Source organism: Canis lupus, chromosome 17 (assembly GCF_011100685.1).
Source record: "Canis lupus familiaris isolate Mischka breed German Shepherd chromosome 17, alternate assembly UU_Cfam_GSD_1.0, whole genome shotgun sequence".
In the NCBI taxonomy this organism is placed as follows: domain Eukaryota; kingdom Metazoa; phylum Chordata; class Mammalia; order Carnivora; family Canidae; genus Canis; species Canis lupus.
Window position 1 is genome coordinate 30,430,070 of NC_049238.1, and position 15,258 is coordinate 30,445,327.

Sequence of the window (15,258 nt, forward strand, 5' to 3'; positions counted from 1 at the left end):
GATTCTGACTTTCCAAAACACAGACATGAATGCTATTTTTAAAAAACTTAAAAGAGAAACTAGGCCTTTTATGATGGGAATCCACCTCCCCCACTGGTTCTCTAATAAAGAGAACATCCGGATAATTCATTGCATTTTTCACTATTCATCAAGCAGACACAGGTTAAATTTCTCTGCCTTGCATAGGCTAATGGTCAGATTTCCAGTAACTTCAACTGGAACTCAACAATCAGAATGGTTTTAAAATTAAAATGTAAGCATGCCAAGAGGTTGGAATTATAGTAACTACATTGATTTCATAAAAAGATTCTAGATTATGAATATCATTTTAGAAAATATGTTGTAAAGTAATAAGGAATACATCTTATAGATCCAATTTTGAGATTTTTCAGTTCTCATTCAAGTTGCAGATGAGAGAATGGATTTTGCTTCATCTTGGTTTCCATGATGTCAAAATAGGCTCATTTCACATATTTGAGCCCAGAATTGTACTTTTTGATTGGTCTTTCTTTTGGAAAGACATATCTTATTCAAATTTTTCTTAACCAAAATAATTAATACTATTTAATAATACAATAACTAATACATACTGCTTATGGATAATTATATATGTAAATACATTGAATAGTATTTGGTGACTTTTTTAATCTATAAGACTTACTGAAATCAGTGCATTATAATCATATAAGATAAAGCCTAGCTAGGCTGCTAAATCTTTTTTTTTTTTTTTTTTTTTTTTTTTTTTTTTGCTCATCATTGACATTGTACTTTGGCAACAACAGAGATATGACTTTGGCTTGGAATTTTTTTACAATTTAACAACTTATACTTTTAAAATTCAGAATACATCACTGGAACAGCTACTATAATCAGTGAATCAACCACCATTAATTTCTTTGTGAGTAAATGACTTTAGGACTTACCCCCCAAGAAAGAAAGCGTATCAGTAGGCAAAAAGATAAATCCATCCATAGATAACTACAGCCTAACTAAGCTATTTTTTATTGAAGAGGTGAGAAAGGGGGAATTCCTGGTCTTTACCCTTTTCCCTTATTACCCTCAATCACATGTCTTACATGGAAATTATTTGTCTTTGCATATTCAGCAATATATTCTGAAACTTGGCTAACTACAATTTGCTTTGGAGCAGATTTCAGCACGCAGAACATCAAGCTTGGATCCCGTACACGAAGGCATGGTTATCAAAACTCTTCTTCATTAGGTCATTTGTGTGTGTACATGCTCCCTCAAGACATTATTATCAGAACTCGATATTCTGTAAAAATTCTTTGGATCCTTTCATTCTTTGATTCTTCCAGGAGCTCCTTCGGAGCCCAGTGCTCATCTGAGCACACACGCATGAAGCACATCACCTGCGGATCAGTTGGTTCATGCTCACTTTAGAGGCTAATTGAGAGAGTGGCCCAGAGGAGCTAGAAAATTCTACTCCCTATCCCCCCAAAACTTGAGTACTTGTAAAATTTTAGCATGCTTCTGGTTTTTCACTGGCAGTCTTCCTCAGCTTGTAACTTTTGGACGGCACTATCAAGGAGCTCCATGGACTCTCTGAGAGTGACGTTGATACTAAATGCCTTGGGTTTAATGGTCAGACCGTAATTAAAATCCATTTTTGAGGGTTCGTCTGGATTGGCCTTGAAATTGCACTGGTGAGCCAGGATGGAAATGAAGAGAAACAGCTGCATCTTGGAAAGCTCTTCCCCAATGCATCGCCGTTTGCCCACTGAAAAAATCATCACGCTGCTGGCCAGGTCCTTGTCAATGAAGCCGTCTTTGTCCAAGAACCGGGCTGGATCAAAGTCCTCTGGGTTAGGCCACTTCACTGGGTCATGATTCACAGACCACTGGTTAACAAAAACCACTGTGTCCTTGGGAATGTGGTAGCCTAAGACACAGGCACTGGTGGTGGTGGCATGAGGAATGGTGACGGGCACAAAGCTGGAGAAACGCATGCCTTCGTAAAGAAAGGCCATGGTGTAGGGCAGGTTGGGCTGGTCATCCAGGCAGGGCAGCCGGTTTCTACCCACGACTTGATCCAATTCTTCCTGGACCCGAGCCTGCACTTGTGGATACCTGTTTGGTCGTTAACACAGGAGAAAATAAGTAAGGGAAATCGATTCTTCTTTCATCTAGAAAGCACATGGCACTTTAATTCCACTTTCTTTATCTGAATGAATACTGAATTAATGAATTATTTCATTAATGAGTTAGTACTTCCAGACCCCCAAAAAGAAAAAAAATCCAAAACAGTTTCCTCATTTCTCACTAAATCACAGGATGGATAAATCAATAGTTATATTTCCCGTAATTAGTTTCATATAGGTAATGCTCTCTTTCCTATCGTAAGTCAAAAACAGTCTGAAGTTTTCTAGCCTGAAAAAGCTCCTAACAGACAAGGCCAGCTTCTCCATGAGGCACAGCAGACATGCCAAGGACCTGCAAAATTTTTCAGGGGCTCGTGAAAATGTTTTCATTTCCTTCAAAATCAGAACATACACCAAAAAAAACCCTGTTAGATTAAAGAAAATGTTTTAATATGTAATTTGACATATTTATCTTTATTCCAATGTAGTAATAAAATGTCACTAAGATCTTCTGAGGGGCAAACAGTCTAAAGAGGCAAAAGCATCCAGGGCCCATGAAAAGCAAAAAAGCAGCCCCAAAAGCAGACCCTTTTCTTCTCTCATCTCCTGGGATAAATTCTAGCATACACACTGCTCTCGCACACAATGGTTATCCTGATAGATAAAGCTACAAATCCTCAAAATTTAAATTTAAAAGGAAATTCCCAATGTTAGAAAGATTACGGTACAAACTGTAATGCTTCTTTACTGTTGGCAATACAAATAGTATTGTCCTTTTGGAAAACAAAATCTGAGTACAAAGCAAGATGCAGAAGGGTAACTCTCCCCCACTTTCTAAACCCAGTAATCCACGCCTAGATACGTATGTGCAGGAAACAACAGGTACAAAAATATGTAACTACAACAATCACCGAAATTTTAAAAATGCAATCAACAATGTTAAAAGAAGCGATTATACGTAATGGTGCTATTATGACAAAAATACTAGGGGGCCATCAGAAATCACTAAAATAAAGTTTAAAAGATGGGAGAATGTCCATTACACTAAATGAAAATGTCTTAAGTTTTTTTTTTAAGTAAATAATTATTGCATCTCTGAAAAAAAATGTAAGCGTGTATGGTATAAAATTATGGGTGATTTTAAAAATTGCTTCATGAACTTCATGAAGTATGCTTCATCATATTTCAGGGGTCGGCAAACTTTTCCATGAAAGGCCAGATACTAAAAATTTAGGTTTTGCCAACCAAACCCTCCCTCTGTCACAGCTATTCAGCTCTGCCTTGTGCTGTGAAGGCGGCCACAGACAATACATAAATGAATGGCCATGGTTGTATTTTGCTTAAACACATACCAAAATGGGCAGTGTAATTTGCCAACTTCCTTCGTACTGTGTTTTCACTAAAAAGAAGAAAAATGTATTCATCAGCTATATTGAATAGAGTGACTCCAAAATTGTTTTATTTACTTTTGCTGCCCAATTCAGTTTCTGATGGGGAAAAAACCAAAACAAACCAAACAAAAAAAACGAAGTTTCAGAAGATGATAAGCTTATGGTGGGATGCAAAGGACCTATTGATATCATTTTAGGATGTCTTTTTCCTGATCTATTATCGACTTGTTTTTATTTGATTTCTGCTCATTGCCCATATGGGTTTCCATGCTCTTAATACTGAAAAGCAATTTTAAATACACAGAAATTCGACTTACGAAAGTAGTCGCACAGGATCTAAGGACATATATATATATATAGGTTGCAGGTTTTCTAATAAGAAAAGAACCAGCCTTTGCCTTCCAATTTCTGGGTTGCCAGCAAGTTCGGCATCCCCCTCCACTTCCTTCTGCGCCAAGAAACGGCACAACCAGGACCTCAGGTCTTTCAAGGCAACCAAGCATTTGCCGTGAGTGAAGTAAGACAGTGAGACACCTGCTCCTGGAGCAGAGTTGCCAGACAAAAACAGGCTGCTATGTTAAATCTAAATTTCTGGTAAACAATAGTTCATCTTTCAGCAAGAATATGCCCTGTGTACATTTTATTTTTCATTTTCTGAGTCTGGCAGCACCCTATACCAGCAACCCGCTGGCTCCCTGCGCGCAGCTTCCCAGGGTCGGCGACCTTAGTCCGGGCGGGCGCCGCGGGGGGCTAGGCTAGGCTGCCTCGGCGGCGGGCCCGAGCGCCAGGGGAGTCCGCCCGCTCGCGCTGCCCGGGTTCCCGCGCGCCTGTCGAGGCGCTGCTCTGCGCTCCGAGAAGCGACCGCTCCGGCTCTCCCCCGGGGATTTCTAACGCAACTAGCGCGGCGCTCCCCTAAGCCCAGCGCAACCTGCCGGCCTCTGGCCGCCCTCCGAAAGCTCCGGTGCCGGGTATGGGTCGGCGGGGCCGGCCTCCGAGCGCTCCGCTCCCTGCGCCGGGCTGGCAGCTCCGATCTGCGCCGAGGGCCGGCCCAGCCGACTAGCTGCTGGGTTTACTTAACAAGTTTCCCGTTGCCCTTTCTTTGGAACTGTGCCAATTTTGCTCCTGCTGTACCAGGGAGGCAGAGATCCGGGGCTGATCTGCGGGCACTTAAAAGATCGTGCCTTTCAGGGGGCTCTCATAGCTTTGTCCCCCACTTGGAGAGGTAGCGAACCACAAGATCAAAGCTGCGGGCGGGCGGGTCCCCGCTGGGTGGAGGCCGGGGGGCGGGGGCGCGCTCTCGGCCCGCGCTGTGCCTTCCTTCCCGAGCCCGGCTTTCGCGCCGCGATCTCAGCTTTGCGAGGTGGGGAGCTGGCGCGAAACCCCAGACTCTGGGCGTGCGTGGAGACCTCAGCATATCCTACCGCCCCCCACCCCTTACCCGGCAGGAAAGGAAGGCCCGCCCGCGCCTCCTCGAGGCTTTACCTGGTGAAAAGGATGAGCAGCCACTGCAGCGCGATGGAGAGCGTGTCCTGGCTGGCGCCGAAGATGTCGGTGACAGTGGCCGGCACGTACTCCATGTCCAACCGCGCGCCGCCGTCGCCCGAGCCCTCCGCCGCCTCGGTCCCCGCCGAGAGGATGAAGGCGTCCATCATGTCGCGGGGGGCGGCCCCGGGCTGCAGGCTTTCGCGGTGCCGCAGGAACTTGCGCAGGACAAAGTTGCTGAAGTTGCGGTTGAGCTGCTCGAACTCGCGGAAGGCGGTGCGCACGGGGTTGGGGAAGCGCTGCAGCCAGGGCAGCACGTCCACCAAGCTGCCCGCGCCCACCGTGCGCCCGAACTCCTCGTTGTGGCTGAGCAGCTCGCGGAACTCGGCGTCATCGTGGCTGTAGCGGCAGCCGAAGCACACGGCGCTCATGACGTTGGCCACGGCCACCACGGTCAGCGGCCGCGGGTCCAGGAAGGCGCCGCCCGCGCTGCCGCGCGCCAGCAGCGCCACCAGCTCGCGCGTCTCGGCCAGCACGTGGCCCTCGAGGACGCGGCGGCTGCGCGGCTGGCGCGTGGAGAAGGCCCGCATGGTGCTGTGCGCCGCGCGCCGCTGCACCTTCCAGCGCGGGGAGTACTGGCCGAAAGCCAGGCTGCGGCCGCCCGACACCACGCGAAAGGAAGCGAAGCGCGGCCGGTCGGCGAAGGCGGCGCCCTGCTGCACCAGCGCCTGGCGGATGGCGCGCTCGCCGTTCAGCACCACCACCCGGCAGCTGCCCAGGCGGATCTGGAACACGTCGCCGTAGCGCCGCGCCAGGCGCGCGAACGAGAGGTGCGGCGCGGGGCCCATCGCCGCGGCGTTTCCGATCAGCGGCCACGCAAACGGGCCGGGCGGCGCGGACCCCGGCTGCCGCCGCCGCTGCCTCAGCAGCCACTGGCCCGCGTGCACCGCGGCCAGCACCGACAGCAGCAGCAGGAGCGTGGTCTGCTGGGCGGACAGCGCGCTCGGCTGCAGGGGAGCGTCGGGCCCGAGGCTGGTGGCCATGCTGGAGAGAGAGGGGCGAAGGCGTGGCCCTCAGGTGTGCAGGGAAAGGAGCGGGCGCCCCGCGCCCCTACCCCTGGCGCCGGGCTACGCCGAGCCGTTGGCAAGCGAGGAGGTCGCGCGCAGGGCAGGGCAGGGCAGGGCGGGGCGGGGCGGGGCGGGGCGGGGCGGGCTCTCCGGGGAAGCAGCGGAGGACGCTTCTTCCCATCCCAAACCCATCCCCTAGAGGAGACGGGAAAGAGCATGCTTCCGCCTCTCCGTGACCCGGACTCTCCGTCCCCACCTCAACCCCCAGCTGTGTAACGGTTCCAGCACTTCGGGGCAGGCCGGAGGGCATCCAGGCGGAGGCGCGCAGTCCCCTCTCACTGCCTACCACCCCCGCCCCGCGAGGCCGCGGGAAGGCGGCTCCGCGGACAGACTGACCTGCGAGGTGGCGCGGTTTCCGGCGGCGCGGGATGGACGGCTCCGTAATAGGGCTGGGGCCTTTGAGGAGGGCCAGAAGTCCCCGGGAAATCGGAGGCCTCGCCTGGACACCTGCTGCTCCGGGAGCCAGAGCACCCACTCTGGAGCCTCCGAGCCAGGGGCGCTGGGACTGGGATGGGGACCGAGCAGGCGGCCTCCTTTGCCGCGAGCCCCGCTGCACCTGGGGCCTCGGCAAAGCGGGGGTGTCCACACAGAGTGCGCGCTGAGACGGGGGGTCGACCGGTGCAGCCGGTTCCCAGCCTCAGGACCCCCGCGCGTCTGACAGCTGCTGTCGCAGGGGCGTGGCCCGTGTGCGCGCAGTCACGCCAGAGTCAAAACGCGCCATCCCGCTTCCCCGGCTTTTAAGGTCTGCGTCGGAGGCGGCGGCGGAACCTGGCGGGGGCGGGGCTTGCGGGGGCGGGGCCTGCGGGACGCTGCCGGGGGCTCAGACCCGACCCGGGTCGCGGCGCTAGCGCGGTCACGCGAGGCGGCCGCGATGCTCCCCGACGGCCTCGGTCGGTGGCTGGCGGCTTTGCTGCAAGCGGCAGTGCGGACTTCCCGTTTCCCGGAAAACCACTCTAATCCGTCCCTCCCCATCGTAGCCGCTGCTGCCCTGAAGCGCGCTGGGAACAGAACCTGCCGGTCGGGGGGGAGCGCGCCCCCCGGGGAGCTTGACACCCCCCGTCCCCTCTCGGTGCCTGAGCTCCGTTGCCCGAGATGGACCCGCTCGGGATCCTTGGGCGCCGAGGCCGGGAGAGGGAACCTGTCAGTTTGGGGAACGCGGGAAGCCGCGTCTGCGTGGCGGTTGCCTTCGCAGCATCCCCAGCTGTTTTATTTTATTGTAACTTCCTTGCAAACAGGCCCCTCGGATGAGGCCCCCCGGCGCGCCAGGTTCTCCTTCCACCTCGAGCGGCGAGACCGAGAGTCCCCAAGGACGCCGCTCCCGGCCCCCGCGCCCCGGCCGCGCTTGGCACACAAAGGCCAGCGCCAGCGGGACGCAGCTGGTCGCGGTTTCCCGCTCAGCAGCCCCCAGGTGGCGCCGCCCCCCGCCCCGCGTCGGGGACCCGCGGCCCGAGCCCGGGACCACGCTGGGGCTAAGGCGGGGGCTCGCAGCCGAGGGAGCACGCTCGGATGCCCCGGTGGGGAGGGCCGAGGGGGAGGAGGAGGCGAGGGCGCCGATCTCGCGCCTCTGAACTTTATGGGGTTGAAAGTTTCCTCTGCTGTCGCCTCCCCCTTGCGTGCGGAGCTGTGCCTTGCGTGCGCGGCTTCTGGAAAGTCGTCGGCTCTGGTCATATCCTTGGGCGCTTCTCACGGCACCTGACACGCCGGGGCGGCGGCGGCGGCGGCCCAGGGCGGGGTGCGAGCCGCCACCACCCTCCGCGGCGCACGCACGGCCGCACCCGGGCTGGCCGGAGAGGCGGGCGCCCAGACTCGGCGGCGGGTAGGCGGATCGCGAGATGCGGAGCGGGGCGTGCTCGGCCGGCACCTTCCCCCGCGGGCTGCGCCCTTCCTCACTGGCTGGCACAAAGTATTTTCAAGCCCCTGCAGAGAAAAAGGTCTTCTCGGAAGGCTGGGGAAAGGGCGAGCCCCGGGAAGGGTGGGATGGATGGTAGCTAACCAGGAGGGACTTGTATCTCCAGGCCTCCGGGATCCCCAAGCGTCCATATAAAAGTGGGGCGTTGACCTCGAGACAGTCCTGCGCGTTGAGTTTTCCTCGTGCTGAGAATCTCTATTGTTCAGTTGTTTCTTAGCTAATAGATATGGAAACTGGTGTTCAGAGGGGTTATGTGACTTAACCAAGATCACACACACTGCAATGATACAATTACAGTCATACAATATAATCTTAGGTAATCTTGGGGCGCCTGGCTCAGGGTTGCTCAGTCTATTAAGCCTCAGACTCTTGATTTAGGCTGAGGTCACGACCTCAGGGTTGTGAGATGTAGCCCCATGTCTGGCTCCCCACTGGGCATGGAGTCTGCTTGAGATTTTTCTCTCTCTCTTCCTCTGCCCTTCTTTCCTCCCTCTCTGAAAAAGTAAAAATTAAAAAATACAATATAATTTTAAATGATTCCTCTTTTCAAGGAAGTAACTGAAATGTTTGATGGTTTTCACCTCTCCTCACCTCTTACCAGCTATCAAGAGGTGAATCCAGAATCTGAGTCCCATTTCAGATCCATCGTACAAGTTCTTGTGGAAGGAAATCCTCAGATTAAAAAAAAGCACAAATGCCATCCTTCCTGCCTCAAAAAAAAAAAAAATAAATAAATCAGCTGGAAGAATTTTTTTCAAATGGTTGTTTTTGTTTACAGAAGTGGGGTCTCTGAGGATCAAAAAGCAGAAATCGTGTGGTCACCTTTTGCAATAAAATTGGATGAGAGAGACCTGGGGACTATGACCTTGAAATAAGTGGTTAATTAAAGAAAATAAGATTTTAGTTATTCATGAGAGACAGAGATGCAGAGACCTAAGCAGGGGGAGAAGCAGGCTCCCTATGCGGAGCTGGATGCAGGACTTGATCCCAGGACTCTGGGATAAGGACCTGAGTGGAAGGCACTCAACCACTGAGCCACCCAGGTGCCCCAAGTGGTTAAATTTTAAAGACACATGAAGACAAAAAAAAATAAAAAAATAAAGACACATGAAGAGGTGTCTGAAAATTAGACTTTGTGAGAGCCTGAAACCAACAAAATACCTGACCTGATAAGAAAATACTTTTTTGTTTTTAAGATTTTACTTATTTATTTATGAGAGACGGGGGCGGGGGGGGGGGGCAGAGACATAGGCAGAGAGAGAAGCAGGCTCCATGCAGGGAGCCTGAGGTGGGACTCGATCCTGGGACTCCAGGATCACACTCTGGGCCCAAGGCAGGTGCTCAACCACTGAGCCACCCAGGCGTCCCAGAAAATACTTTTTGTAAAAGTCTCCAATACTTTTTGAGAGGTTCTCCCAAAATGATTTCGTACATTATAATGGAGTACCCCAATCCATGATAAAGTTGTTTTTGAGCAACGGGGTGAATAAGCTTTGGTTTCCCAGAATTTCCCAGAATTGTGTTGGCCTATACATCCTTTGAAATGAGTTTCATAACCTTACAATGTCCAGCTTTAGCAAAACCCCTGCCTAATAATTAAGTTCAAGATTGCTGCACCCATCAATCTCTCAGTAGGCTTTTAATTTAATAGACTGGAATTGTCCATGGGCTTATGCCAATTCTGAGCTATCAGCATATCTCAAAGCCTCTAACCTAGTATCTCTACCAGAAACAGAGCAAATGGGAGTTGCCTTTAAACCAAGTAAATTACTATTTTCAAAAGTATAACCCAAGGCTGTTCCTAAGACCTCCTGTTAATAATTCCTGAATAATACTGTATAGTTTTTAGACAAAGTAGATGCATACCTTCTTGCCATAGTGAATAGTTTAAGCATATCCTCCAAGCTATGGTACCATGGGCTCAGTTCTTGTTCTAGGACATGGTTTAAAATGCAGAGTAACCAGTTGCGCCCATACTGTTAAAAAGACAGGTCCTGGGGCACCTGGGTGGCTCAGTGGTTGAGCGTCTGCCTTTGGCTCAGGTCATGATCTTGGGGTCCTGGTATCAGGTCCCACAACAGGCTCCCCGCAGGAAGGCTGCTTCTCCCTCTGCCAATGTCTCTGCCTCTCTCTGTGTCTTTCATGAAGAAATAAATAAATAATCTTTAAAAAATTATATATATGAAAAAGGACAGGTCCTTATTGATGATGACAAGCCAAAATAACTGGCTATGGTAACAACTTCTTCAGAATTTGCAGACCTCAGATTCTCTCAGATTTGGTGGCACAGATCTCTGTTGGAGGACCCATCTGGTACTTGATGGAGACATAGGGTAAATCCAGTGTGCCCTGTGGAACCCCAGCTCAGTTCAAGATTCTCCCTATAGTGAGAATCCACACCAGGTTCTTTACTTATCAACACAACTTCTCACCAAAGCCAGTAGTATTTAAGGCCCTGGGATCTCCTTTCAATCAACAGCACAGGATATGGGAATTTTGCCCTCCCAAATCCCAAACATGAATTGTTTGGTGCAAATAACTTTCAAAAGAACAGCTAAGCTAGAGAGAGAGTTTAAAGTGGAAGTTTAAAATACCTTATTTTGTATTGATTCCAAAGAACAGAAATCCAGCTTAAGCTTGTTTAAGCAGAACAGGAATGCACTGGCTCATGTGCAGGGAAGGATAATGTGGTACCTTACAGGATGGAAAGATCTGGGGCTGCTCTCCCCAGTCTCTGTTATGCTGATCTCTTCTGGAGACTTCCCTTGTGTGCTGGAGAGGCTGGCCATTGGCAGCCTCAAATTAACCACCCCAAGAAAAAGAGAATATCTCTCTTCCAGGGTCACTATACAAGACACTAGACTCTGACGTGCCCAGCCAGCATCAGGACACCCTGTGGCCAACGGTCTAGGTCTGATACGAGGAAAAGAGAGATGTGAGGAAGAGAGAACATGTCAGGAAGCCAAAGAAAAAAATCTGCCTCAGTCCTCGTGTATTTCACTTTTGCCCATCACTACCTTTTGGGCTGAAGGATATCTTATTGTCGTCATGGTCATTTTATTTTTCTAAGTACTTATTTATTTGAGAGAAGTAGGGGAGAAGCAGAGGGGTAGAGAGAGGGACAAACAGACTCTGCTTAGCCTGGAGCCTGACTCGGGTATCTCATGACCCTGAGATCATGACCTGAGCTGAAACCAAGTGTCAGACACATAAACGACTGAGCCACCCAGGTGCCCCTTTCATCATCATTTTAAATCAGCAAATCAGATAGATGCATTACACCTGGAGCCCATAGCCAGGAACATCAGCACTTCTGTCATCAGGCTGGAAGTCCATCTTCCTGATGGGCTTTCCCTCTATCATAATCTTCCAGCGTAATGTCAATTTTGTGGCTGAACGCTGTGCTCTTCCAAGCCCCTCCAAGCACACATAGGCACAGGCACTGAGATGAGAGTGGAATAGAAGGAACAGTCCCTGGCAAGTTTTTGACATGTGGGATGCACAAGAATTAGTCATCAGACCCATGCTAGTGGGAAGGAAAACAGAAATCAAGAGATACACCAAGGTGACTGTGACTGAGAGGATGGCAGAGGGATGAGCCATAGGAAGCTACAAATGATATGCTGGGAATTGAGAGGATTCTGAGGAAGTAATACCAACACCCTGGCCCCACCTGACTTGCTTCTGCTTCCTTCCTCCTGGTAATACACAGGGTAAGAAGCACAGAGCTGAAAAAACAAAACAAAACTTTCTTATTTCTTCTAAGAAGTCCTCATTTGTGGACTGCACTGTTATTTTATGCATTAATATAAATGCAGGGGGCTACCACTTGTAGTTATGCCACTGATCAATAAGACATATTCTCTTTTCACAGATGTTAACATTTTAAGTGTGCTTTAGGATTGACAGAGCACTGTGCACACTGGCAGTGATCCTCTGGATTCTCTGCCTTAATATTAAATAGTAGTGGTCCTGAGAGCTCTTAGATGAGGCAGATAGAGCCAGGAGTGTTACCTACCAAAGCCATTTCCCCTTCCATTTTTTAAACTTGATATAACAATTGATGCTTTTTCAATTCCATGTAAAGCATAGGGAGAAGTTGCTTTGGAAGATTTTGCTAATTTTATTGACCCAGTCTCTTAGCTCTCCTCTCTTTCCAAGGTGAGTGCCCACTAAGCTATTTCCATATAGTCTGGTATTAGTGAGAGCCACAAAGTTACAGTGTATTATTCCAGTTTCCCCGCCAGAATATTTTCTTGTGTATTTAGAAGTCAATGGGCATCAGTGTTTGCAACATACTCTCAAATAGTTAGAGTTAAAAAGACAGAGAGAGAGAGGAAGGGAGGGAGGGAGGGAGAGAGAGAGAGAGAGAGAGAGAGAGAGAGAGATGAAAATGATAAAGCAAACATGGTAAAAATGTCCATAAATGGAGAATTTGGGTAAATGGGAGTTCCTTGTGATGTTCTCACAACGTGACTGTAAGTCTGAAATTGTATTGAAATTAAAGTTACTCAAAAAAAAATTTTTTTAAGTTACTAAGAATAGAAAATAGGAGCATGAGAAAGAAATTTTATGACCTTACATTGTCTCTTCAGTTTCTCTTGTGAGTCTCTTATGAGAAAGGACAGTGAAAAGAACCTGAGATTGGCATGTCCTTCATCTGACACTGTGCTCCTGTTCAGGGCTGGGAAGAAGTTTGGGTTCAGCTGGGACGGCTTTCCCCAGCTTCCTATCTGACTTGCCCCCTTCTCCTCCTTGCCATCCTTGCTTTTTGAATGTTCTAAAGTGTATCTGGGTCTTTGATCTCCTTCAATTCCTTTTGAAAATAAAAGGAATATACTGTGTAAACAGCCCATGCCCCTAGTCCCACTGTGTTCTCATTTCCAAGACATGACTCACTTCACAGCCGTGTAGAAGTGGCCAATGGCACAGTCCTCGGATCGCCTCTTCCTGCTCCCTTCCATTTCCTTCCTCCTCCTCGGCCTTCTTTCTTTCCCTTGCTCTGCAAATGTCCTTTTCTGCTTCCTGTTCTCTCTCCTTCCCCCTTTCCTTGGGCCTAGCCTCACCTCAGAGCACCTGTGTTCCCTCCGAGACCTCCCTTCTCGAGCTACCACCGTCTCCTTTCTCTCTACATCCTTCTGCTCACCGTTTCTCTCTTCCAGGAACAGTAGAGTTAGGGGCAGAGGAAAAAAGAGAAGAGGAGTGAAGAAAGTAAGGAAAGGGGTCAGGGAGATAGAACAACCAAGAAAAGAAAAAAATAAAATATCCATGGATAACCCGGTGATCCATTAATGCAGGCTCCCACCCAACAGGACTCTCCTGCTCTGTGTTTGCGGGATGGAAACAATCACTAACTCAGGACAGCGATGATTCAAAGATAGGGAAGGGATGCCAAGGTCTAGGCTTGCTTCTGTACATTCATTCCATGAGTTTTGACAACCACCCATCCAATTCCTGAAATTCACCCTTCTAACAGTTGAACCAAGCATGCTGTCCACCACTTTGGTCAACAGAGAACCCCTTAAATGTCCTAACTTTGATTAAGCAGAGAAAATCTCTAGGCAAATGAAGGATATTGTTTTTCATTTTAGTTTCCTAAAAAATGAATATTTACCAGGTTACCAAGAAAATGCATAAAGCAGAGCAAGTAAAGTGCAGCAAACATACAAAAGTGTACATTTGGGTTCAGCTATATCACAACGTCCAGCCACAGGTGTGGTGACTGGTATGGCGTCCAGATCTGGGATACATTCTTGGTTGAGGATCCAGATTCCAGTCTTCTTTTACTCCATGAACCTCTTAGTTTCTAGGGTTAGATCTGTATTCCTTAACAGGTTTTCCTCTTTCCACAAAGGGACAAAATTTCAGATTAAAAACTGTAGTCACATCCAGGGCTTAAAAAAATATTTGATAGTTAAATAGCTATTTATGTGGTTATTCCTCCCCTGCCCATTCCCAAAAGGGAACGTGAGGGCTGGATAATTATACATTGGCTTTTTGACCATCAACCCCCACCAGGATTTTTCTGTCCTATAGATGGAAGCATTCACTTCTTAGCTGTGGCCTGTCCTGTTTGTGGACTGCTTCAGTTAGAAAGCTCTAGAAGTGAGAAGTTCTGAGAAGTTACAAAGGAATCTGGAGTGAATGTTCTTGTCTTCTACTGAACTTAGAGCTACCCTTTGGAGAGACATACACCAAGACTAATTTCCCCTTCACGTAACAGCCCTTCGTATACTTGAAGATGGCTATTGTGCTGCCACGGAGCCGTCCTTCCACCAACCAAGAAACGTCCCAGTTCCTCAAGTCATTCTTCAAATAACTTGGTTTCTAGAGCTGTTTCTAGCTTATCTGTGCCTTCTAGACAATGTAATTTTTCAATATGCCTAAGTGCGTACCTGAAACTGAACACCATACCCCCAGAGATGACATGCTGTCCAGCCCAGAGGGATGGTTACTTCCCATCAGACTCACAGTGTTCCTTTTAATGCAAACGAAAGTTTTTCTACTGGTTTAAAAATCTGCATCCCACTGTTTTGCCCACACTAAGCTGGTTATCAACCAGTCTTCATCTCTCTTTTGTTATAAGACTTGATACAAAAAAAAAAAAAAAAGACTTGATACCATTCTGAGTCTTTAATTGCCCTTAGGCAATTGGTTAAAAAAAAACAAAACTAAGAATCAGGGCCACCTGGATGACTTAGTGGTTGAACATCTGCCTTTTGCTCAGATCTTGATCCCCGGTCCTGGGATTGAGTCCTGCATCAGGCTCCCCGCAGGGAGCCTGCTTCTCCTTCTGCCTATGTCTCTGCCTCTCTCTGTGTCTCTCGTGAATAAATAAATAAAGTCTTTAAAAAACAAAAACAAAAAACCCCAAACAATTAATTTGTATTAATTCCTATTAAATGCATCTTGGGGCTTTAAGACAGTGTTCCAATCATGGAGGCCATGTTAAACTCTTGCTGACCCTGAGGGCCAGAGACTGGGTGCAGGAAAATAATATGGGGATATATATAATATATACTTATTATACATATACATGTATATGTATTTATATATATATATACACACACACACATATATATAAAGTATATTTTCTGTTTTAGTCAGATATAAACTCTTAAAACACATTAGCAGGTAAATAGATTCTTGATGCAAATGATTTAATCAGAATCTAAGAATATGCAGAAAAATAGGAAAGTCCAGACTGCCATCCCTTCTCAGATGTAACCATAGGAACCATGTACCTT

The 15,258-nt window shown here is 48.5% G+C and overlaps 1 protein-coding gene across 1 annotated transcript; it reads right to left on the reverse strand.

Moving 5' to 3' along the window:
• Positions 1–1,502: 1,502 nt before the first annotated feature.
• Positions 1,503–6,791, reverse strand: CYP1B1 (cytochrome P450 family 1 subfamily B member 1). The gene is given in 3 exon segments (NM_001159684.1): positions 1,503–2,091; positions 4,976–6,019; positions 6,439–6,791. Coding segments are annotated over 2 exon segments (1,632 nt in total). The 5' UTR covers position 6,019; positions 6,439–6,791.
• Positions 6,792–15,258: the final 8,467 nt, after the last annotated feature.